The sequence below is a fragment of the Lucilia sericata genome, unplaced genomic scaffold (genome assembly GCF_015586225.1).
Source record: "Lucilia sericata isolate MDLA Ls3-8-SP2 unplaced genomic scaffold, ASM1558622v1 Contig000826F_arrow, whole genome shotgun sequence".
Taxonomy (NCBI): domain Eukaryota; kingdom Metazoa; phylum Arthropoda; class Insecta; order Diptera; family Calliphoridae; genus Lucilia; species Lucilia sericata.
The window spans coordinates 50,001-74,513 of NW_023994818.1; the positions used below are offsets into that span (position 1 = coordinate 50,001).

The 24,513-nt window shown below is 30.6% G+C and overlaps 4 protein-coding genes and 1 long non-coding RNA gene across 7 annotated transcripts in view; 2 read left to right on the forward strand and 3 right to left on the reverse strand.

The window, feature by feature from the left end:
- LOC119608388 overlaps positions 1-738 on the reverse strand; it is a 46,232-nt gene extending 45,494 nt beyond the window's left edge. The window contains exons 1-2 of the long non-coding RNA XR_005231814.1: positions 547-738; positions 1-61 (exon numbers count right to left, since the gene is read on the reverse strand). The exon at positions 1-61 is cut by the window's left edge and continues 691 nt beyond it. This is a non-coding gene — a long non-coding RNA (uncharacterized LOC119608388). The remainder of the gene's footprint in view (positions 62-546) is intronic.
- An 826-nt stretch (positions 739-1,564) lies between these two features.
- LOC119608387 (putative peptidyl-prolyl cis-trans isomerase dodo) lies at positions 1,565-2,661 on the forward strand. The gene is made up of 2 exons (XM_037962790.1): positions 1,565-1,766; positions 1,909-2,661. The coding sequence occupies exons 1-2, from the start codon at positions 1,706-1,708 to the stop codon at positions 2,334-2,336; spliced, it is 489 nt and encodes a 162-aa protein (XP_037818718.1). The 5' UTR covers positions 1,565-1,705; the 3' UTR covers positions 2,337-2,661.
- LOC119608384 (protein penguin) lies at positions 2,601-5,391 on the reverse strand. The gene is made up of 4 exons (XM_037962787.1): positions 4,153-5,391; positions 3,434-3,836; positions 3,109-3,371; positions 2,601-3,050 (listed from the first exon to the last, which is right to left on the reverse strand). Exons 1-4 carry the CDS (start codon positions 5,269-5,271, stop codon positions 2,730-2,732), a joined length of 2,106 nt encoding a protein of 701 aa, XP_037818715.1. The 5' UTR covers positions 5,272-5,391; the 3' UTR covers positions 2,601-2,729.
- Positions 5,392-10,993: 5,602 nt separating this feature from the next.
- LOC119608379 (probable chromo domain-containing protein LHP1) lies at positions 10,994-21,531 on the forward strand. 3 transcript variants are annotated; one of them, XM_037962779.1, is made up of 3 exons: positions 10,994-11,951; positions 18,166-18,557; positions 21,088-21,531. In XM_037962779.1, exons 1-3 carry the CDS (start codon positions 11,289-11,291, stop codon positions 21,305-21,307), a joined length of 1,275 nt encoding a protein of 424 aa, XP_037818707.1. In that variant the 5' UTR covers positions 10,994-11,288; the 3' UTR covers positions 21,308-21,531. The 3 variants fall into 3 exon arrangements, with proteins under 3 accessions (XP_037818707.1, XP_037818709.1, XP_037818708.1); XM_037962781.1 differs by lacking the exon at positions 21,088-21,531 and adding an exon at positions 18,646-18,863 and having other exon boundaries at positions 10,996-11,951; positions 18,166-18,562; XM_037962780.1 differs by lacking the exon at positions 21,088-21,531 and adding an exon at positions 18,646-18,848 and having other exon boundaries at positions 10,997-11,951.
- A 680-nt stretch (positions 21,532-22,211) lies between these two features.
- On the reverse strand, positions 22,212-24,119 carry LOC119608381 (NADH dehydrogenase [ubiquinone] flavoprotein 2, mitochondrial). Its single transcript, XM_037962782.1, has 5 exons — positions 23,919-24,119; positions 23,645-23,767; positions 22,737-23,012; positions 22,557-22,676; positions 22,212-22,484 (listed from the first exon to the last, which is right to left on the reverse strand). The coding sequence occupies exons 1-5, from the start codon at positions 23,955-23,957 to the stop codon at positions 22,314-22,316; spliced, it is 729 nt and encodes a 242-aa protein (XP_037818710.1). The 5' UTR covers positions 23,958-24,119; the 3' UTR covers positions 22,212-22,313.
- Between the last annotated feature and the right edge of the window lie 394 nt (positions 24,120-24,513).

Genomic DNA, 24,513 nt, shown 5'->3' on the forward strand with positions numbered 1-24,513 from the left:
GGTTGGTGAACAGTGTTGGAAAATGAACGAATAACATATCACATAAAGCGGGGAAAAAACGCTTAAATTTGATAAACGAGTACAATTTTTAATAATTTTAGTTAAATATTGAATATTTAGTTAAATGTAAAATATATTTATATAAATCATACAAATTTAATATTTTAGTGAACATAACATTTTTTTAATCCTTATATAACATATTTAATAATCTTATTTCAAATATTATATCAGATGTTTTATTTTTGTGAAATAAAATCATGAAAAGTAAATATTTAATTTAAATTTTTTATATTTTTATTAAAATTGTTTATTTAAATTTTCTGTTTATTTAGAATAAAAAAGATATTGAGAATTTTTTTACATTATTGTAAAAATAACTCATTAAAAAAATCATTAATTTTTGTTTTTTTAAATTTGACTTGAAATTACATATTATAATATTTTAAACCAAATTTATTAAATTTATCAAATATTTTCATGATTATCTCTAGCGAACGCTAGACGCTTAGTATAAATAATAATGAACAAATTGATAACACTTACAGAGGGCGAATTTTAACACAGGGTTGTTGTGGTTAAGTAGTATTGGTAAGCGTTTTTTGTTTATATATGGATATTTTTAGTGCAGTTCTTCACTAATATGTTTTGTAAATATACAAATCATTTTGCGACAACTTTCTCTTCTAAAATCCCTCTTCTTAATTACTTGTATTCCGTTTTTATGCAATATCGTTAAAAAGTTTAAACACACAGCTAAAAACTTAGCCGGCTTTAAAAATAATTTTAAACCGCATTCAAAATTTTGAATTCCACCGCCGGCGTCATTAATATTTATCGGCGTAGGTTTGTGTATGTGTGCAGTATATACAGAGATCCGCGCCGATTCGTCGCGGGTCTCTTATTGTTCTATAAGTGTTGCTGTTCCATTAGACCTGGTCCACACTAGGAAACTTTTGTTGAGAAACTTTCTCTTAATTCTCTTTTGAAGTTTCCTTAATGTCCACACATACAAACTTTTGTTTCAGAAACTACGTTTTAATTGCATTGATTCGTTGTTGTACGAATGAGAAGAATAACAAAACAAAACAAGTTTCCGAGTACGAGAAACTCCGTACCGCGAGAGAGATGAATGATATTCTTTCTCTTTCTCTCTCACGCAAAATCAAAAGTTTCCCAAAAAAAGTTTCCTAGTGTGGACCGGCAGTTACAAACAAAAACAAATTGTGAAATATGATCACAAAATAAGTTTTAAAAAACATCATATTTTAAACACTAGGATGATCAATTTATTATTTCTATACATGTTGTTATTGTTTTTCAAATAATCAGTTTTCAATCATATGTCGGGATCATTGTTGAATCATTTTTAAAGCCCTCAACTGATTAATCACTTTTAGGTCATCAGAAGGTGTCAAAAATGACTCAGTTTACTGGAAATATATTTGCTTTTTTATCTCTTTTCCGTTTTCATATAAATTCGTTAAAAATTTAAAAAAATATCGTATTTGAGAACTTAGTTGGCTTACAGTCGATTTTAAGCCGCTGCCGATATTTTTAGTGTCAGCCGCCGCCGCAGTTAATATTTGTCGGCGCAGGGCTCTGGGTATATATCACAGGAAAATATACACATATTTTGCGAATTGTCCATTGTAAATATTATTATCTGAAAAGTAAATTAATAAATTTTGAGAACAAAGCTAAAATGTCTGATAACGAAAAGAATATACCGGAAGGATGGGAAGTACGCACAAGCCGTTCAACGGGTAAGTTTTAACCAAAAAAGAAACACTCGATACTTTAAATAAAGATGAGCATCCCTTTAATGTTATTGCTATTTTTGCGTTTTACTCATACCATACCATTATTGATTTTCTTTTTAAAATTTGATATTTTATGTTTTCCTAGGCCTTACCTATTATTTAAACATATACACTAAAGAATCCCAATGGGATTTGCCCACAGAACCGGCCAAAAAAGAAATTACCTCTACGGGCCCGAATGAGGTAAGAGCATCCCATTTGCTGGTCAAACACAAAGGCAGTCGTCGTCCCTCGTCGTGGCGTGAAGAGAATATAACACGTACCAAAGATGAAGCTCGTCAAATATTGGAAGATTATCGTAAGAGGATTGAAAGTGGAGATGCCACGCTAGAAGAGTTGGCCCAACTGTACAGTGATTGCAGTTCAGCCAAACGTGGCGGTGATTTGGGAATGTTCGGTCGTGGTCAAATGCAAAAGCCGTTTGAAGAGGCCGCCTTCAGCTTAAAAGTTGGTCAATTATCTAAAATAGTAGATACTGAATCGGGACTGCATATTATTTTACGCACAGAATAAGTTTTATGCTACTATAGAGCGTGCTACTATAGAGCATCACCACTACTAAGAAGTCAAATCAAAACCACAAGCATTTTTAAAGTTTAAACATTGGAACGTCTCATTGGAAAAATCGATTTTGTTAATTCTCCAAAACAAAGTCCTTTTTTACTTTGTTGCCGTTCTAATTAACGTCTCTTAAAACCTAAAGTTTAATACAATTTTTAACTATATTTGAGAATTGATCATTATTATTATTTAACAATTTACTCCTTAAAACTTTGCATTTTGAAAGGAAAATGTTTCCGTTTGTTTTTTAAATAAAAACTATTATTTGTTTAATATATTTTTTTTCAGTTTGTTTTCCTATTTTTTATAAATTTTGGAAAAATAATAAAATTTTAAACTTAAAAACTAAACAAGTTTCTTCTGCAACAATTGAGCTCCATTGAATTTTTGTTTTTTCAACACAGCTGTATGAGGTTTAAGCAATTTTTTCACTTGTTTCAGTAAATCGTCGGAGTTGTTTTCCACAATATTGAGTAAAACAAAGCAGGCACGATTTATACTTAACCAGGACTTAAGAGTGTCTTCGTTGAGTTCTTGTATTAAAAAGTTACCAAAGGTTTCACTACTGCTATCCTGAGCCAAACGTTCTTTGTCGCTCTTAATGATTTTCTTTAAAACTATATGAAGTCCAGCCTCTTCAATGCCTAAAACGTTAACAGTGGAGACCTAAAAGATGGCAAAGTTAATAATTTAGTTTTATTTAATTAGTATTGTGTAGCCTTACCTGTTCTTCCTTTTCTTCGTTATCGGAATCCTCTTCCTGTTCGCCTTCTGCGGTTTCTTCATTATCCTCTTTAATAATGATTTTCTGAGCCTGTTTACGTTGCTTTGTTTTTAATTTGGTAGCTTCTGCTATAATTTTTTCAACATCTTGTGGTTTTTTTACTTTCTTATCCTTCGATTCCTCTTCAACACTAACCGACCAATCAGACTTGGCCACGATTTTAGCCAGAGCTGCAGCAGCATTGGCAAAATTTGTGGAGGTCACTATAACATAAAAATTATTAAAATTTTTAATCTTTGATTGGAGAATGACAAAAACTATTTACATTTCTTTAATATTTCCGCTGTAACCAAACCAATATGTTTATCCGATAACCAAAATTCTGGATTTTCTGATATAGCCGTGGCAATGGGTTCTTCGATTTGTTCAAAAATTTCTTTACGTCTCACCTCTTTATCCTTTTTACCATATTGTAGACCTTCTTCTATGGTGGCTATAAATGTGGGATGGAAACAGTTGGTATCGCCAGGTGAAACGAGCCATTCAATTACACGTCTACCCCACTGATTAGCCATAAGAGTTTGTAGTTCTGGGTGTATGGTATCGTATATAGCTTTTTTGGTTGCCTTTGTATCGTCCAATGCATTGAGAACGGCAATGGCGAAAATATGCCCATGTTCATGGGTGCATATCTTTACCAAGTGTTCTTTAATATTTTTAATTATAGCCTGAAATAAATATTAATAAATAAGTTAATTGGAAGGTCTTTAAAAGTTTGACTTCAACTGCTATAGAAATATTCTAGACTTAACACAGCTGAACTAAAATAGAACTAATACAGAAATAGAACTAAACTAGAATTAATCTAGAACTTGAATTGAACTAGAAATTAAGCTAGAAATGAACTAGAATTAAACTAGAACTGAACCAGAACTGAACTTAATCTACAATTGTACTAGAACTCAACTAGAAATGAAATGTAACTGATCCATAACATAACTAGAATAAAAATAGCTAATAAAAAATATCATATAATTTACTTACTCTTCTATTTTTAGGTGTTGATTTGTGGAAACATATAATGGCCGCTTGACAACCATCCTTAGTGGTCAACATGAGAGGAATGAGTGGAGCAAACATAGTCACTGTCTCCTCCACTTTATCCTCTTCCATTTCCTTAACATATTCCAACATAACAGCATGTACCAAGGAATTATCAACCAGTTGTTTATTGGAAACATGTTCTAAATTTGCCTTAACCGAACTTAAAATGGACGCCTTCATATTAGTAGTTTCCTTATAACAATCAGCCAGACATTTAACATTGTCATCCTTAGATTTTTTATACAAATCACCATAGAACTCTTGACGCATGTAAGCTTTTTGTTTGGCATTTGCTACACTAAGATAAACATGATCCAGAATTTTGCTAGATATATTGTGGCAGGCCAATTTTACAATGCTGCCTATGAATGAATCAACAAGTTTGGATTTTGTAACGGGCGAACCATATTTAAACATACGTAAAACACAAAAGTGTGCATATTTTGAAATGGACATTTCCACCGCAAAAGGCATTAAACGTTCCGATAGTTGTTCCCTTAGGGAGGGTGTAGCAAACTTAAGCATACATTGTATTATTCTGGCAGTGTCATGGGCCATTACCACTTTCTTGATGGTATCTCCTAAACTAAATAAATTGTATAATTTCTCTACTAACTCAGCTTTCTTTTCGGTTTTGCGACACTTTAACTTTTCATAGATCTGTTTGGCTTCTATGGATATTTCATAGGTGTTCTTGGATTGTTTACGTTTCAATTTTAAATCTTTTTTATCCTGTTTAAATTTACGCCAATCAGTTTTCTCTGGCTCACCATCAGTAGCATTCTTTTCGCCAAACTTAGGTTTGCCAGCAAATTTATTTCCTGGTCGGGGGGCAAACTTATTACCGGGTTTTCCAGCAAATTTGCTGTCACCTTTACCCTTGAATTTACTATCTTTACCTGCGCCACCTTTGGCTCCTGAAAACTTGGTGGGTTTACCAAATTTCTGTGTTTTGTTATCATTTTCACCTTGATTCTTTTCGAATTTGGGTGTTTTCTTTTTTAAGGGCTCTTCGCCATTGCTGTTTTTATCAGCGGCACGTTTTTTGGTATTTATCATATCGGTAAATTGTTAATAAATTTAATAATTTCTATAAAACTTTACTTTTTCTGTAACACGTGCGTTTCTTTTTTCAAAATGCAATACGAATTGTTTTCATTTGATATGTCAGTTAAGTACAGAGTTGTTAATTAAGACAGAGTTGTCATATCAAGTTCTCGTAGTAAGTAGAAAAACAGAGTGGCAGCTCTAACACTTTAAAATTGCAAAAACAAACGTTTATTTTATTGAAAACTGAATATCAAAAGGTCAATAAAACATGAATTTTACTAATCTCATGGAATTTTATCCAATGTTTTGTAAAACACTTGAGCATTGTGAAGTCAAAGCTTGTATCTCATTAAAAAAAAATGCCGCAACAACTCTGAAGTTTTGAGGTGCATTTAAAAGAAAAATAGTTTTTTTTCAGTTTTTGGTAAAATTTTGTAAAGGGATCGTAATGTACACAAAATATGCATTTCAGAAAGTTACAAAAATTTGCCGAAAATGTTAATAGATATTGAAAGTTCCAGAGGCTATTAAGTGTCTCGCAGCACTTGAATGCAAAATTTGAAAATTTACGTCATGGGATATACTTTAGTAAAACAATATTGTTACTTAAAATACATACATAGTTGAGTTTCTGCGCGCCCCTATAACATTACATACTTAAACCTGTACAACGCACATAAAGAAAACAACCCGACGAAAAATAAAACAAACCGCAACAGCTGTTTTATCAAAATAAACATTTTTTTTGGTGTGGTGAGTTTTTTTTGTTTACAAATATGTGTTTGTGCACGTGGAAAAGACGCAAAAACTCGTTTTCAATATTTACATTTTCAATATGTGTTTATGCACGTGGAAAAGATTCAAAAAAATTTATTTTCATGCTTTACTTTAAAAAAATTATTTTTGATCAATTAAAATATGTATACAAATGTGGAAAGGAACAAATCTGATAAAATAAAAATATATATGGGATTATATCGTTACAGAATGCCTTTTAATAAAAAACATTCAAAAAATAATACTATGGTCATATATAGAAAATAATATATAAATGCTATCGGACGATCTTGTGCACGATAAAAACCTATATAGAACTTTAAGTTGAAAGTGTAGAAATCAGATGGCACACATTTTTTTTCCGGATTTCATCGTTCTAGGGTGTGTACTACAACAACAAACTTTTTTTTTACAAAAAATGTTACTATGGCCGTATATATAAAATGATATATAACTGCTATCGAACGATCTTGTGCATGATAAAAACCTATATAGAACTTTAAGTTGGAAGTGTAGAAATCGGATGGCATACATCTTTTTCCGGATTTCATCGTTCTAGGGTGTGTACTACAACAACAAACTTTTTTTTTACAAAAAATGTTATTATGGAAGTATATATAAATTGATATATAACTGCTATCGGACGATCTTGTGCACGATAAAGACCTATATAGAACTTTAAGTTGGAAGTGTAGAAATCGGATGACATACATTTTATTCCGGATTTCATCGTTCTAGGGTGTGTACTACAACAACAAACTTTTTTTTTACAAAAAATGTTATTATGGAAGTATATATAAATTGATATATAACTGCTATCGGACGATCTTGTGCACGATAAAGACCTATATAGAACTTTAAGTTGGAAGTGTAGAAATCGGATGGCATAAATTTTTTTCCGGATTTCATCGTTCTAGGGTGTGTACTACAACAACAAACTTTTTTTTTTACAAAAAATGTTTTCATGGAAGTATATATATATTGATATATAACTGCTATCGGACGATCTTGTGCACGATAAAAACCTATATAAAAATTTAAGTTGGAAGTGTAGAAATCGGATGGCATACATTTTTTTCCGGATTTCATCGTTCTAGGGTGTGTACTACAACAACAAACTTTTTTTTTTACAAAAAATGTTATAATGGCCGTATATATAAATTGATATATAAGTGCTATCGGACGATCTTGTGCACAATAAAAACCTATATAGAACTTTAAGTTGGAAGTGTAGAAATCGGATGGCATACAATTTTTTCCGGATTTCATCGTTCTAGGGTGTGTACTACAACAACAAACTTTTTTTTACAAAAAATGTTATTATGGCCGTATATATAAATTGATATATAAGTGCTATCGGACGATCTTGTGCACGATAAAAACCTATATAGAACTTTAAGTTGGAAGTGTAGAAATCGTATGGCATACATTTTTTTCCGGATTTCATCGTTCAGGGTGTGTACTACAACAAAAAACTTTTTTTTACAAAAAATGTTATTATGGAAGTATATATAAATTGATATATAACTGCTATCGGATGATCTTGTGCACGATAAAAACCTATATAGAACTTTAAGTTGGAAGTGTAGAAATCGGATGACATACATTTTTTTCCGGATTTCATCGTTCTAGGGTGTGTACTACAACAACAAACTTTTTTTTTACAAAAAATGTTATTATGGCCGTATATATAAAATGATATATAACTGCTATCGGACGATCTTGTGCATGATAAAAACCTATATAGAACTTTAAGTTGGAAGTGTAGAAATCGGATGGCATACATTTTTTTCCGGATTTCATCGTTCTAGGGTGTGTACTACAACAACAAACTTTTTTTTTACAAAAAATGTTACTATAGCCGTATATATAAAATGATATATAACTGCTATCGGACGATCTTGTGCACGATAAAAAGCTATATAGAACTTTAAGTTGGAAGTGTAGAAATCGGATGGCATACATTTTTTTCCGGATTTCATCGTTCAGGGTGTGTACTACAACAAACGTTTTTTTACAAAAAATGTTATTATGGAAGTATATATAAATTGGTATATAACTGCTATCGGACGATCTTGTGCACGATAAAAACCTATATAGAACTTTAAGTTGGAAGTGTAGAAATCGGATGACATACATTTTTTTCCGGATTTCATCGTTCTAGGGTGTGTACTACAACAACAAACTTTTTTTTACAAAAAATGTTATTATGGAAGTATATATAAATTGATATATAACTGCTATCGGACGATCTTGTGCATGATAAAAACCTATATAGAACTTTAAGTTGGAAGTGTAGAAGTCGGATGGCATACATTATTTTCCGGATTTCATCGTTCTGGGGTGTGTACTACAACAACAAACTTTTTTTTTTACAAAAAATGTTATTATGGCTGTATATATAAATTGGTATATAACTGCTATCGGACGATCTTTTTCATCGTTCAGGGTGTGTACTACAACAACAAACTTTTTTTTACAAAAAATGTTACTATAGCCGTATATATAAATTGGTATATAACTGCTATCGGACGATCTTGTGCACGATAAAAACCTATATAGAACTTTAAGTTGGAAGTGTAGAAATCGGATGACATACATTTTTTTCCGGATTTCATCGTTCTAGGGTGTGTACTACAACAACAAACTTTTTTTTACAAAAAATGTTATTATGGAAGTATATATATATTGATATATAACTGCTATCGGACGATCTTGTGCATGATAAAAACCTATATAGAACTTTAAGTTGGAAGTGTAGAAATCGGATGAGAAACATTTTTTTCCAGATTTCATCGTTCTAGGGTGTGTACTACAACAACAAACTTTTTTTTACAAAAAATGTTACTATGGCCGTATATATAAATTGGTATATAACTGCTATCGGACGATCTTGTGCACGATAAAGACCTATATAGAACTTTAAGTTGGAAGTGTAGAAATCGGATGACATACATTTTTTTCCTGATTTCATCGTGCTAGGGTGTGTACTACAACAACAAACTTTTTTTTTACAAAAAATTTTATTATGGAAGTATATAGAAAATTATATATAACTGCTATCGGACGATCTTGTGCACGATAAAAACCTATATAGAACTTTAAGTTGGAAATATACAAATCGGATGGCATAATTTGTTTTGTGGATTTCATGGTTCTAGGGTGTGTACTACAGCAACAAACTTTTTTTACAAAAAATGTGACTATATCCGTATATAGAAAATTATATATAACTGCTATTGGAAGATCTTATGCACGATAAAAACATATATAGAACTTTAAGTTGGAAGTGTAGAAATCGGATGGCATAATCTGTTTGAGATTTTAGGTAGGGTCAACTGTGGACCGACCCTTACAAAATTCAACAGATAAATTTTGTTTCATATAAAAGTTGTTGTCAAATTTTATAGCTATTTTTTTAAGCCAGTTATGAGTGGTAGTAATTTCCCGAGGTGGACCTTATATCGGGGATAGGTTAAATTATGGACCGATCCCCTTAAATTTGACAAAACTATGTTGACTCCTTGTTTATGTGGAATTTCTTTGCTATATTGGTATTTTTATTACAATTATTGGAGTTAATATCTTTTTCTGAAGGGGAACTTATATGGGGGTAAGGTCAATTTTGATCCAACCCAGAAAGGTTTTGGATCATATAAATCTTGTAAAATAATTTCCTGATCCTCGAAAATTTGGCAAAAAGATTTTAGTTCCTATAAAACTTGTTTTTGTCGTTTTTCTTCGCTATACTGGAATATTGAAGCTCAATAATAAACTCCATCAACTAAAAATATTTTGGCAAATATTGGCTAAGATCCTAGTCTATACTTTTATGGATTCTAGACCAATATTTCGGTGTAAAAGTTCCTTGGCTCCCTGATGAGTTTATCGTACAGCGATATTGTCCATTTTCAATAACAAACTCAATCTTAGACTGTAATAAGATCCCAGCATATACTTTTATGGATATTAGACCAATATTTCAATGTGTTACAAACGGTGTAAAATGTTCCTTGACTCCCTGATGGGTTGTGTCTTCCAAGTGGTGATTTAGCGATCTTGAAAGTGACGGAACTAATAGGGAATCACATTGTTCGCCGGTCTCTGGTATGATTTTAGGTTGATAGTCATGCTGCACTTAAAGCATTAATATGTCATAGCTGTATTCTTGCATAGTCGTAGAATGAAGAAAAGATCTAAGTATTATTATGAGACCGTTTACAATAAGGCTGTGTTGGGTACCAGGACCCTGCAATATACACAAATGAGGTATCTGGCGAACTGATACGATGAGGCTCGAAACTTGTCCCATATGAACGGAACAAGAAGTTAAAGCCACCCCTTTTTCATTTTTTAGGTTGATCTCCGATGGATTCCGTGACTCTTTCAACCACTCATGGAATATAGAATGAATTGCACATTATATATGGCCGTTTTAAAAATACTTGATTCTAATGAAACCGAGATTATTATTGGGGTAGATGGTGTACACCAAGAACACTTGCACTGGCTATAAAACATTATTAAAATACATAAATTTTTCTTAGCACAAAATAAATATGTCTAGTAAATTGTTTTTGTTTCATTTGTTTACGTTTTTACAGAAACTCACCACACAACAATCAAAAACAGCTGTTAGGGTTTGCTGTTTTATCAAAAGGTTGTTTTATTAACGGGTATACCTGTACAAAGCCATGGTCAAAAAAAATTGATTTAAAAAATTTTTATTTTTATGTTAAAAAAAATTTAAATTTTTTAGTGGTCTCAAATTATATCAATACCTTTTAAGGCACTGGCACACGTTCAATATATATTGATCAATATGGATCAAAATTTCTATAAATTAATTGTCGCCAATAGTTGTGACCGCAATTGTCATACTTTAAAACGCATTTAATTTCGCTTTACATATGGCAACATCAAACCAAATACAACACTGTGCAAAAGAAAAAAAAGTAAAAAGAGCACAGAAAAAATCCACCATTTTTTCCAACAACATCGGCGTCTAAAAAAATTTCTAATTTCTGTGAAAATATATTGTAGAAAAACAGTAAAAATATAGAAAAACAAATTGAAATAATAAAAATAAAAGTGTATTTTTCAAATTTGAAAAAGAATTACACAAAAATTTATAAAAACTTCGCAAAATAATAAAAAAAGAAAATCCCTCGCAAATAGAATCCAGTAATTGTGTATTTTTTTTTTCATTCGGTGTTTTTTCTCTCGCTTAGTGGTGTCAAATAAGCAAAATGGTGGGTAAAATACATAAAAAGAAAATTTCCGAATATACGGAAGCTGCTGAAAATGAAGATAAACAAAGTGAACGAGGTGACGACGTTGAGGATGAAATGATACTGGATCATGTTGATCCAGCACCCAGCGGCAGTGAATCGGAAAATGGTGACATGGCCACTCATGATAACAACAAAAGCCTAGATTCCATCAAGTCAAATGATGACGATGCCGGCGTTGGTGACGTAGTAGGTACTGGTGGCTTAAACGATGATGATACCGACTTTCAGCTTTCCGATGCGGACGACAATGATGACCTCGATGATGAAAAAAATAAAAAGGCTAAAAAACGTAAGGCAAGTGGTTCTAAGAAGTCGGGTGATTATGAAAGTGATGATGAGCCTTTGAATGGCGGCACTCCAAAGAAGAAGAATCGTAAGGTAGCCGGCAAAGGTAAAGGCGGTAAGGGAAAAGCTAAAGCCAAGAAACCAGTCCATGATGACGAGGACGATGAAGACGGCGAAGAGGAGTATGAGGTTAAGGATATTATGGATCACAAAACCGAACGTGGTGTTTCCTATTTCCTAATAAGATGGAAGGGCTATACAAAAGATGATGATACTTGGGAACCGGAGGATACACTAAATTGTCCCGATATCATTGAAAGGTACAAGAAAAAGGTAAGTTCGCAACATAATATAGTACATAGCATAATTGTATCTATGCATCAGAAAAAGACACACAAAAAAAGAAAAGAAAGGCTGTTTTGTGGGAGGCAAAAAATTGACAAAGCTAAATGGAAGAAAGTGTGGTTAAAAACATGTAAACGAACCTCGAAAAAGAGTACAGTCGCTACACAATGATTGCCAAGTATTTACATTCTTTTTGCTTCAACAGGGTAGCCATGTTCAAAAGAGTTTAATGTTACGTGGGGAAAAATTTTATTGAAACTATTGTAGCGCAATACACACAAAATGAAAAAGGAGTATAAAATAAATGCAAAAAAAATTATAAGAAAAAGTAAAGAAATGCATAAAAGAATTATAGACAAACAAATTTTTCGGTTAATAATGTAGTTGGTAGAGATTTATTGAAGTGAGTTAAATATTAAAAAAAAAAAAATAATATTTTTAAACGAATATCTAGCAACATGGTAAAAAGGGTAATTTTACTGTTAAATGTTTATAAAAATATGTATTCTTCAAGAAGTAATAATTTTATTCTACATAAATAAAATTAAAAACATTGTACAAAAACTGTCTGCGGAAAACAAAAGTGCGAAGTATTCAAACACTGTATTTTATACCCACCCCTTTGGTGAATGAATGAATGCAGTTTTATCTAATTATAGTATATATACCGGTTTTTACAAATTTTTATTATTTTGTATAAAAATCTAATGCTAAGGAACGTGTTAGGTGCTAATACTAATTGTAGGTGTTTGCGTTTACCGGTGGCTGGCGTTTTATCTATGCGTAATTTTTTTATGATCTTTTAAAAATGTTATAGATATTTTTTTTGTTTAACGGCCCGCCATATTTGTTTTTCGTCGTGCAATAGGCAAATTTCCATATATTGATACTCTTTAGAGTAAAAATAGTGTATTGACATGAATATAGAGGGAATGGAATAGGGAATTGAATATATATGTACTTCTGTAGCCATATCTATTTTAAAGATAATATGAAACAGACATGGAAAATTCAGTATTTTAGTACCTTTTGATATCGAAAAATACCGCAGCACCCCCACGACATTTTCGGTGCATTTTCTAACTTATAAACATTTGAATATTAGCTCATATAGTAGTAAATAAATCAGTCTATAGTCTAAACTATAGCGAAGTCTATAGTCTAGTCTATAGTCTAGTCTATAGTCTAGTCTATAGTCTAGTCTATAGTCTAGTCTATAGTTTAGTCTATAGTTTAGTCTATAGTCTAGTCTATAGTCTAGTCTATAGTCCAGTCTATAGTCCAGTCTATAGTCTAGTCTATAGTCTAGTCTATAGTCTAGTCTATAGTCTAGTCTATAGTCTAGTCTATAGTCTAGTCTATAGTCTAGTCTATAGTCTAGTCTATAGTCTAGTCTATAGTCTAGTCTATAGTCTAGTCTATAGTCTAGTCTATAGTCTAGTCTATAGTCTAGTCTATAGTCCAGTCTATAATCTAGTCTATAGTCTAGTCTATAGTCTAATCTAGTCTATAGTCTAGTCTATAGTCTAGTCTATAGTCTAGTCTAGTCTAGTCTAGTCTAGTCTAGTCTAGTCTATAGTCTAGTCTAGTCTATAGTCTAGTCTATAGTCTATAGTCTAGTCTATAGTCTAGTCTATAGTCTAGTCTAGTCTAGTCTATAGTCTAGTCTATAGTCTAGTCTATAGTCTAGTCTATAGTCTAGTCTATAGTCTAGTCTATAGTCTAGTCTATAGTCTAGTCTATAGTCTAGTCTATAGTCTAGTCTATAGTCTAGTCTATAGTCTAGTCTATAGTCTAGTCTATAGTCTAGTCTATAGTCTAGTCTATAGTCTAGTCTATAGTCTAGTCTATAGTCTAGTCTATAGTCTAGTCTATAGTCTCTAGTCTATAGTCTATCTATAGTCTAGTCTATAGTCTAGTCTATAGTCTAGTCTATAGTCTAGTCTATAGTCTAGTCTATAGTCTAGTCTATAGTCTAGTCTATAGTCTAGTCTATAGTCTAGTCTATAGTCTAGTCTATAATCTAGTCTATAGTCTAGTCTATAGTCTAATCTAGTCTATAGTCTAGTCTATAGTCTAGTCTAGTCTATAGTCTAGTCTATAGTCTAGTCTAGTCTATAGTCTAGTCTATAGTCTAGTCTATAGTCTAGTCTATAGTCTAGTCTATAGTCTAGTCTATAGTCTAGTCTATAGTCTAGTCTATAGTCTAGTCTATAGTCTAGTCTATAGTCTAGTCTATAGTCTAGTCTATAGTCTAGTCTATAGTCTAGTCTATAGTCTAGTCTATAGTCTAGTCTATAGTCTAGTCTATAGTCTAGTCTATAGTCTAGTCTATAGTCTAGTCTATAGTCTAGTCTATAGTCTAGTCTATAGTCTAGTCTATAGTCTAGTCTATAGTCTAGTCTATAGTCTAGTCTATAGTCTAGTCTATAGTCTAGTCTATAGTCTAGTCTATAGTCTAGTCTATAGTCTAGTCTATAGTCTAGTCTATAGTCTAGTCTATAGTCTAGTCTATAGTCTAGTCTATAGTCTAGTCTATAGTCTAGTCTATAGTCTAGTCTATAGTCTAGTCTATAGTCTAGTCTATAGTCTAGTCTATAGTCTAGTCTATAGTCTAGTCTATAGTCTAGTCTATAGTCTAGTCTATAGTCTAGTCTATAGTCTAGTCTATAGTCTAGTCTATAGTCTAGTCTATAGTCTAGTCTATAGTCTAGTCTATAGTCTAGTCTATAGTCTAGTCTATAGTCTAGTCTATAGTCTAGTCTATAGTCTAGTCTATAGTCTAGTCTATAGTCTAGTCTATTGTCTAGTCTATTGTCTAGTCTATAGTCTAGTCTATAGTCTAGTCTATAGTCTAGTCTATAGTCTAGTCTATAGTCTAGTCTATAGTCTAGTCTATAGTCTAGCCTATAGTCTAGTCTATAGTCTAGTCTATAGTCTAGTCTATAGTCTAGTCTGTAGTCTAGTCTGTAGTCTAGTCTATAGTCTAGTCTATAGTCTAGTCTATAGTCTAGTCTATAGTCTAGTCTATAGTCTAGTCTATAGTCTAGTCTAGTCTATAGTCTAGTCTAGTCTAGTCTAGTCTAGTCTAGTCTAGTCTAGTCTAGTCTAGTCTAGTCTAGTCTAGTCTGTCTAGTCTAGTCTAGTCTAGTCTATAGTCTAGTCTATAGTCTAGTCTAGTCTATAGTCTATAGTCTAGTCTATAGTCTAGTCTATAGTCTAGTCTATAGTCTAGTCTATAGTCTAGTCTATAGTCTAGTCTATAGTCTAGTCTATAGTCTAGTCTATAGGTCTAGGTCTATAGTCTAGTCTATAGTCTAGTCTATAGTCTAGTCTAGTCTATAGTCTAGTCTATAGTCTAGTCTATAGTCTAGTCTATAGTCTAGTCTATAGTCTAGTCTATAGTCTAGTCTATAGTCTAGTCTATAGTCTAGTCTATAGTCTAGTCTATAGTCTAGTCTATAGTCTAGTCTATAGTCTAGTCTATAGTCTAGTCTATAGTCTAGTCTATAGTCTAGTCTATAGTCTAGTCTATAGTCTAGTCTATAGTCTAGTCTATAGTCTAGTCTATAGTCTAGTCTATAGTCTAGTCTATAGTCTAGTCTATATAGTCTAGTCTATAGTCTAGTCTATAGTCTAGTCTATAGTCTAGTCTATAGTCTAGTCTATAGTCTAGTCTATAGTCTAGTCTATAGTCTAGTCTATAGTCTCTCTAGTCTAGTCTATAGTCTCTAGTCTATAGTCTAGTCTATAGTCTAGTCTATAGTCTAGTCTATAGTCTAGTCTATAGTCTAGTCTATAATCTAGTCTATAGTCTAGTCTATAGTCTAATCTAGTCTATAGTCTAGTCTATAGTCTAGTCTAGTCTATAGTCTAGTCTATAGTCTAGTCTAGTCTATAGTCTAGTCTATAGTCTAGTCTAGTCTATAGTCTAGTCTATAGTCTAGTCTATAGTCTAGTCTATAGTCTAGTCTATAGTCTAGTCTATAGTCTAGTCTATAGTCTAGTCTATAGTCTAGTCTAGTCTATAGTCTAGTCTATAGTCTAGTCTATAGTCTAGTCTATAGTCTAGTCTATAGTCTAGTCTATAGTCTAGTCTATAGTCTAGTCTATAGTCTAGTCTATAGTCTAGTCTATAGTCTAGTCTATAGTCTAGTCTATAGTCTAGTCTATAGTCTAGTCTATAGTCTAGTCTATAGTCTAGTCTATAGTCTAGTCTATAGTCTAGTCTATAGTCTAGTCTATAGTCTAGTCTATAGTCTAGTCTATAGTCTAGTCTATAGTCTAGTCTATAGTCTAGTCTATAGTCTAGTCTATAGTCTAGTCTATAGTCTAGTCTATAGTCTAGTCTATAGTCTAGTCTATAGTCTAGTCTATAGTCTAGTCTATAGTCTAGTCTATAGTCTAGTCTATAGTCTAGTCTATAGTCTAGTCTATAGTCTAGTCTATAGTCTAGTCTATAGTCTAGTCTATAGTCTAGTCTATAGTCTAGTCTATAGTCTAGTCTATAGTCTAGTCTATAGTCTAGTCTATAGTCTAGTCTATAGTCTAGTCTATAGTCTAGTCTATAGTCTAGTCTATAGTCTAGTCTATAGTCTAGTCTATAGTCTAGTCTATAGTCTAGTCTATAGTCTAGTCTATAGTCTAGTCTATAGTCTAGTCTATAGTCTAGTCTATTGTCTAGTCTATTGTCTAGTCTATAGTCTAGTCTATAGTCTAGTCTATAGTCTAGTCTATAGTCTAGTCTATAGTCTAGTCTATAGTCTAGTCTATAGTCTAGCCTATAGTCTAGTCTATAGTCTAGTCTATAGTCTAGTCTATAGTCTAGTCTGTAGTCTAGTCTGTAGTCTAGTCTATAGTCTAGTCTATAGTCTAGTCTATAGTCTAGTCTATAGTCTAGTCTATAGTCTAGTCTATAGTCTAGTCTAGTCTATAGTCTAGTCTAGTCTAGTCTAGTCTAGTCTAGTCTAGTCTAGTCTAGTCTAGTCTATAGTCTAGTCTAGTCTATAGTCTAGTCTAGTCTATAGTCTAGTCTATAGTCTAGTCTAGACTATAGTCTAGTCTATAGTCTAGTCTATAGTCTAGTCTATAGTCTAGTCTATAGTCTAGTCTATAGTCTAGTCTATAGTCTAGTCTATAGTCTAGTCTAGCCTATAGTCTAGTCTATAGTCTAGTCTATAGTCTAGTCTATAGTCTAGTCTATAGTGAAGTCTATAGTTTAGTCTATAGTGTAGTCTATAGCCTAGTCTAGTAAAATTAAAAGTACCATTTTTAATGTTGTTTTGTAACTTTTTAAAATACGATTTGCCATGCCTGGTTCCCTCTATAAATATATTTATGTATATTTTTGTATATATCCAATTAACATACCATATTAAAAATCAAGTTTCTTATATATTTTTTAGTATCACTGTTTAATTGAAAGCTTAAAATTAAATTAAACTGCGCACTTCTTAATAAAATTAAGAAGAACGAGAATCTTTATAACATGATCTTTGAGTACGACTCTTAAGTATGTCACCATCTTTATACTCGAAATTGGGATAAATTATTAATTACTGTATTCACTGGGCACTGTAATTGTTATCCTTGGAAGAATACTTAGATTGTCGCACTATTACTTCTGTAGAAATGTCTAATTGTCACGAGACAAGAAATCTAAATAAACTTTTGATTGCGCCATACAGTGTCCATGTCAATCATTGACTTATAGTTAATTTTTCTTTCACTCTCTATTAATCATCTACCTCTTTTTATATCGTATCCTATTGCAGGACATATTTTGGATGAGTTTTTCTCTTTTGCCTTGGAATGAGAGAGACATTATTAGACATAGAATCTGTTAATCTATTCCAACTTTGGTAGCTGTTTCAGATAAACTTTCGCTTTTCTTTACTTAACATTAATGCACTTTTGAATAGGAAATGAGATAAGCATACCACAGATTATTCGAAGAAAGGTAAAAAAGTTTAAGAGTAAGACTATAGATCACCTTATCTGATACTACCCTAGATTACAGAGGCGCAGATTAAAATAACTTGAAGATAGTTTAAACGACTAGATTATATAGTTAGCTGTGAACTAGGTAACCACTTTTGCTTTATCGGGAGAGTAATTTAGACTTTTTTGTTGACAAAATGAACACAGGATATTCTTATCCAATTAAAATTAATCAACTTTCTGTCTTCAAAAAATTTCTTAGCAAAAATCATCACCGAAAAAAGGTTCACCAGCCAAAAAGAAAGGTGGCAAAGCAGCCGGTAAGAATAAGAAAGCTAAGGATGAAGACGAAGAACAAGAATGGGAAGTAGAAAAAATCATCGATTATGCCGAAGAAAAGAAGGGACGCGTTTTTCGCATACGCTGGAAGGGTTTCGGACCCAAAAATGACACCTGGGAACCTGAAGAGAATTTAAATTGTAGCGATATAATCCAAAAGTTCTTAGCAAAAATGAAACTCCAGGAGAATGTTTCATTCAAAGAACTGCGCGAAGAGCCAAAGAAAACCAAACGTTTGGTTAATGAAACGGCACCGCGCACCAACATCAATAATCCGATTGGTCGCAAGTCGAAGAGATCGGTTACAAAGAAAAGGTAAGGTAAATATTACCAATATGCCCAAAAAAGTTGAGACGGAAAAGGCAACGATTTTTATTAAACAATATCTCTTTGTCGCTTGCAGAGTTTTCTATGGCGATATGGAAGATTAAAATGGAATTATGTGTGTATTATAACAAAAACAAAAATACCAGCAAATATTGGAGATGTTTTATTTTTTATTATAAAAGAAAACAATAATAATGCACATTTATATAAATACGAATTAAGAAACATCCCTCTTTAACCCAATCCCCTCTCCTTTTTCCATTCCCCTTTTTTTTTTTTAAAAAAAAAACAAATTTATATAGATTTATATATTTAAGTGCGGTTTTTTTGTTTTAAATTCTTTTTGTTTTTTTAAAAAACACTGATTTTTATTTCTCAAATACGGTGTTATTATATAAATACATATTTATTTGTTTAAGTGTGAGTAGAAAGAACATTAAATAGTGAGTGTAAATTCAACATTAAAATGTTAAACTTTAATGGTTGATTTAAACATTTATTTTTAACTGTATTATTTTGATAACAAGAAAAAACTCTTTTTTTTTAAATTATTTTAATATTTATTGCCTTAGAGCAATATTAATTTTACCTTTTCTTATTTTGGTAAAACTTTCCTTTACATTTTTTAAACTATAACTTTTAAAACAAATTTTAAATCATGTGTGTTTTTTTAAATTATTTCACAAAATAAGAAAGAAGAAGAAGAAACTTAAACTTATCAAACAAAGAAAAAAAATTACAAAATGAAAAATGGTAAAAATATTTAAAAACAACAACAACATATTTTTGCATGGAATTTTGCAAAATTGTAGTATAGCTCTATAAGAAGTTTCTTTTTAAAACAAATGATTTAAAATAAAACAAAACATACTTATAAATAAATATATATATAAATAAAAATTAAACTCAAAACTCCAGAAATATAAATAATGAAATATAATTATTCAAAGAAATACAAACAAATAATAATATTAAAACAAAAAAACAAAAAAGATTAAAAGAAAAACTTATTTTTTAGCAATAAACAAACAACTAGTTTTAAAGTGAAAAACAAAAAAAGTTTTACTCTTAATAAATCTTTGAAAGAATTATTTAGTTTTCTTTACTTCCAACGATTATTTAAATAGAAAACCACGATATTTTTATAAAAGTTTAAAAGTAATTTTTTTATTTAAAAACAAATTAGGTTTTAATTTATAAACAATTTTTTTTTATTTATTATAAATTAAAAGAAAAAAATTCGAAATATTTCAAGAAAAATAGAATAAGTTTTTAAAGTTTAATGTTTATTAAGAAAAGTATTCAAAATTTATTAAAAATTTAAAAAAAACAAATTTTTAACAAAATTTTAACTAAAATTTCGAATTCAAAATTTGAATTAAAATTTAAAATTTACAAAAACTTTCAATCCAAATTTCTGTAAAGAATTCGAATATCAATTCCTTACAAAAATTTTGAATTTTTTTCCAAATTTTAGTATTTTTTAAAAATATTGATTTTTTTTTCCAAAATTTAGTATTTTTTAAAAATTTTGAATTTTTACAAAAATTTAATTTTTACGGAATTCTAGAATTTTTACAAAAAATTCGAATATTTAACATAATTTTGTAAATTAAATAAATTGTTTACCAAAATTTTGACTTTTCACAAAAATTTAAATTTTTGCTAAAATTCGATTTTTTGCGAAAATTTTAAATTTTTACAGAAATTTTAAAAAATCTAAAACAAAATTTTTAATTTTTACCAAAGTATTGCTCACTTAATTTTTTGTTAAAATTTAAAATTTTTCGCAAAATTTTAAAAATTCACTTTTATAAAAATTTTCACAAAAATTTCAATTTGATTTTATTAAAATTTAAAATTTTCACTTAAATGACAAATTAATAAAAAATTTCCACTGAAATATAAAAATTTTGAATTTTTCTTAATTCTTTTTTCAAAAATTTTAAAAAATTAAGAAAAATTTCGAATTTACTTTTTTCAAATTGAAATGATACTCGAAACTTCAAATTTAAAAAAAAAAAAAATAAATTTTATTATAATTTAAAATGTTTATGTCAAATTTTTACAAAAATTTCAAAATTTTCACTGAAATGTAAAAATTTAAATACAAATTTCGAATTTTTCTTAAATTTTTTTCTAAAAATTTTGAAAAAATTAACATAAATTTCAAATATACTTTTTTCAAATTGAAATGCTCTATAGTTTCGAAAATTATACTATGTTTTCGATGTTTTCTCTTTTAATTAAAAAAAATTTTGTATTTATTTTAAAAATGTTAACCGTATTTAAATAACTTCTCATTTTGAAACCGCCGATTTGAAATTAAAATATTACAAATATTGGAAATTTTGATGCAGTTTGAGGACCCAAAAACAGACAACCATATAATGAAATAAAATAATAGATTCAAACAAAATAGTTCAACTCTAAACCTTTCGTTCCAAAACTTAAGTTAAAAACACACAACTATGTCTTTAAATAAATTTCATTCGTACTCTTTTTTTGTTTATTACAGTGATGATGATTATGATTCGATACTTCCCGAAGATTCCGGTTTCGATACACAAGATGATTCTCTATCATCCCGGGGACGTAATACAACAGCAGTAGATGAGTCATTTTTGCGAATGATGTTAAGTCTCATGAAGGATGTGCCGTTGAGTGTCAAGAATAAGTTTCAAGCCGATATGTTTGCCGCCATTTATAGGATTCGTGGGCAATATTTACTGGAATAAATAACGCTCGCCACTTTGAAAAGGAATCATTTTTATTTCTTGTTTTAATTTTTAACTATATTTTACACATATATTTTTTTGTTTGTTTTAAATCCATCATCACAGTTTGCTAACCCTTCAATTCATTTATTAAGGCTATAATTATTAGATTTGCCATTATTTTAAGTTCAAATTGTTTAATATTTTTTAAATTAATTTTCACAAATATACATAAAAGACATTAATTTATTTTAAAAAACTTTTGCCTGCAACTTTTAACACCGGCAGCTAGTTGAAAAAACAGCGGCAGTTACTCGAATCGAAAATAAACATATTCGAACCGCTTCCGAAAGTAACTTCCCGTTTTATATAATGAGAGTAATGGAGATTTTGAATTGAAAATTATCTTTTGTTTTAAAAATTTAATTTTCTTTCTTTTTTTTTCTCTTTAAAGCATTCATTTTTAAGAGGGTTAAAAAACTACAATACAATTTGCAATAAATATTAATAATAATTCAGTATAATTTAGTTGAAATAACAACAATTAAAGTAAATATTAAAAAAATATAAATAAAAAAGGCTATGCGAAAACGGTTCAAAATATCAAAACCGACCCACGTGTATTAGTTATTAAGTGCAAACAAATTGAATCGAATTGAACGAATATTTATCTATAAAAATTTCATTTCAAATAATAAATTTCGAAAATATTCATAATTTTTAACGGAAAATTAAAAAGTTGTTTTTATTTTGGGAGAAAGGGATGTTAATAAAAAAAGGAGCACCTGTGGAAAGGCAGGAGTCCTCCAACCTTTGTTGTCGAATTGAAAATTCCTTCGTCATTCTATTAAGATTTCAATGTACAATTTTCGAGGATTTTAACAAAATCTTAGCATTTCGTTACTGTTAAAATCAAACAACTCAGTTTTTCATTTCATTAAGTGTACATTACAACTCAAACTAGATAAATTTCTTTTAGATTTATTTTAAAAATTTCTAAATATCGCATTAACAATATGATGATAACTTAAAGGCCGGGCTGAATACCGAAACCAGGACCTTTGGGTTCCTCTGTCAAAGAGGTGGGTTCACCCTTAGGTTCACTGGCGAAACGGCCATTACGGGGACCAGGAGGAGAGATACGATCAGCCTTGCAGTCAGCCAAAATAGCTTGCATATCTTTAGCGGTTAAATCTTCCTAAAAAGGATAAAACAAATTACCCATGTTAATCATAATATAAATAAATATTAAAAATAACTAACAACTCACATAATAATCATCGTTAATAGCTACCATGGGAGCATTAACACAAGCACCCAAGCATTCTACTTCGGAAATGGTGAATTTCATATCCTTGGTTGTCTCACCAACACCAATGTTTAAGGTTTTCTGTAATTAAAACAAAATTTGTAAAATTTCCTTTATTTCTAAAATTGAGTCATTTTTTACCTTGCATGTTTCTAGGATTTCATCGGAGCCCCTCAACCAGCAGGGTGTGGTGGTGCATACTTGAATGTGGTATTTACCGGTAGGTTTACGCATAAACATGGTATAGAAAGTGGCTACTTCATAGACACGCATATTGGGCAATTCCAAAATTTCGGCTACCTTGTGCATGGCCGAAATGGGCAACCAACCGTATTGACGTTGAGCCAAATCCAATAAGGGAATCATGGCACCACGTTTGTGTCCTTCGGGGTAGATGCTTAAAATAGCTTCAACACGCTAGAATAGAAAAAAATGGAAAGTAATCTAATTCAAAATATCTGGTTATCTGTGGTTTTTATGGAAATATCAAATTCATTCAATTTTATTCACACCACTAATGGAAATAATAATATTTCCATACAAGTCACAATAGAACAAACTATAGAACAACAAAAGTTTTTCTTTAGGAGCGAATTGCCATATAAAACATAACACATTTTGGAGATTTCGATTGAAATCGAATGCCGTATTTAGCTTTTCGATTGGCAATGAACATTCAAATTTAATCATGTCACAGTTTGATGTTCCTCTGAGCAGAGATTTTTGCAGAATCCCTAGGACAAAGATCATAACAAGTCTGCTCATAGGATTTCCTCATAAACAATAGTAAAATACACAGATTTTTGCAGATGTGTGCAGAATACGTCTGCTCATAGGATTTGGCGTTAATGTTCGAGCACAACTATTCCTTAAGGTCCTCTACTGTTCAACTGCCACAAGATAGTATGCACTAAACTTTTAAGAATTAGATCACTTTCTGCCTTAAATATCCATTCTAAAATCTCCGGATTAGTTTTAGTTGTTACACTTGTTTTCCTTATGCAAACATTTACCAATTGTTGGTTACTCTTTTTATCATCTTTACTCACCTTCTTATTCTCTGGTGTGAATTCGAATGGTATGTCTGGATTGTCTTCGGGAGTATCACGGTGTACAAACAAATTATCACTGCGATTTACGGCCGAACTGGCAATGGTACGCAAACTGCCGCGCTAAAATAGTTTCAAACAAATAGTTAATTGCATATTTCCAATATTTTTATATATAAATTCCGACTTTTTGCTTTATTTAAAATTACATAACCTTGCAAATTGTTGATGCGGCCATTTGTTTTTACTATTCTTCGGTTAAATTATTACTTACCACATATTGCAAGGTTTTTGTTGCACAATTGGCAAGCATTTTTCTATATTATTTAAACAAATTGCCTTTTAAAATGTTTTTTTAAAAAGGAAAAAAGAAAATTTTTTCCCACTGGCACAGTCTTACACAAAACACCAGACAAAACGATTTTATTTTACGAATTGTCAAAATTGACAACAAACAGCTGACGACAAATGTTTATTTATTTGTTGACAGCTTTGGTGAAGGGTTGTATTAAATAGTAGTAGATGGAAAATATGTAACCGTTAACATTAATGCATTTTGAACAAATTTTTGTTTTTTTTTATTGAAAAATGATGAATTAAAGATTTTTTGTTGTCTTTTGTTTTTATATGAAAAAGTCTTGATAATTAAACAGAAAATAACATCGAAAGGAAAGTAAACAAAACAATCTTTACATAGAACTTTTTGACTAAAATCATTGTCGATATATCTCTTCTTTTAGAGGAGACATGGCCTTAAAAGTGGATTAACTCATAACATTGCTTATGGATGCATCATTTTCGAAATACATATTTTGAATTATTATTATTTTTCAATATTTCAATTAAATATTATTAAAAAAGGTGTGCAT

Coding starts and splice junctions, on each gene's coding strand:
- LOC119608387 (XM_037962790.1), top strand. CDS start 1,706: ATGTCTGATAACGAAAAGAATATACCGGAAGGATGGGAAGTACGCACA. Junction 1,767..1,908: donor ACGCACAAGCCGTTCAACGG/GTAAGTTTTAAC, acceptor ATGTTTTCCTAG/GCCTTACCTATTATTTAAAC.
- LOC119608384 (XM_037962787.1), bottom strand. CDS start 5,271: ATGATAAATACCAAAAAACGTGCCGCTGATAAAAACAGCAATGGCGAA. Junction 3,372..3,433: donor AGCGGAAATATTAAAGAAAT/GTAAATAGTTTT, acceptor TTTATGTTATAG/TGACCTCCACAAATTTTGCC. Junction 3,051..3,108: donor ACGAAGAAAAGGAAGAACAG/GTAAGGCTACAC, acceptor GCCATCTTTTAG/GTCTCCACTGTTAACGTTTT.
- LOC119608379 (XM_037962779.1), top strand. CDS start 11,289: ATGGTGGGTAAAATACATAAAAAGAAAATTTCCGAATATACGGAAGCT. Junction 11,952..18,165: donor TTGAAAGGTACAAGAAAAAG/GTAAGTTCGCAA, acceptor AAAATTTCTTAG/CAAAAATCATCACCGAAAAA. Junction 18,558..21,087: donor AGATCGGTTACAAAGAAAAG/GTAAGGTAAATA, acceptor TGTTTATTACAG/TGATGATGATTATGATTCGA.
- LOC119608381 (XM_037962782.1), bottom strand. CDS start 23,957: ATGCTTGCCAATTGTGCAACAAAAACCTTGCAATATGTG. Junction 23,013..23,644: donor TCACACCAGAGAATAAGAAG/GTGAGTAAAGAT, acceptor TTTCTATTCTAG/CGTGTTGAAGCTATTTTAAG. Junction 22,485..22,556: donor CTATTAACGATGATTATTAT/GTGAGTTGTTAG, acceptor TATCCTTTTTAG/GAAGATTTAACCGCTAAAGA.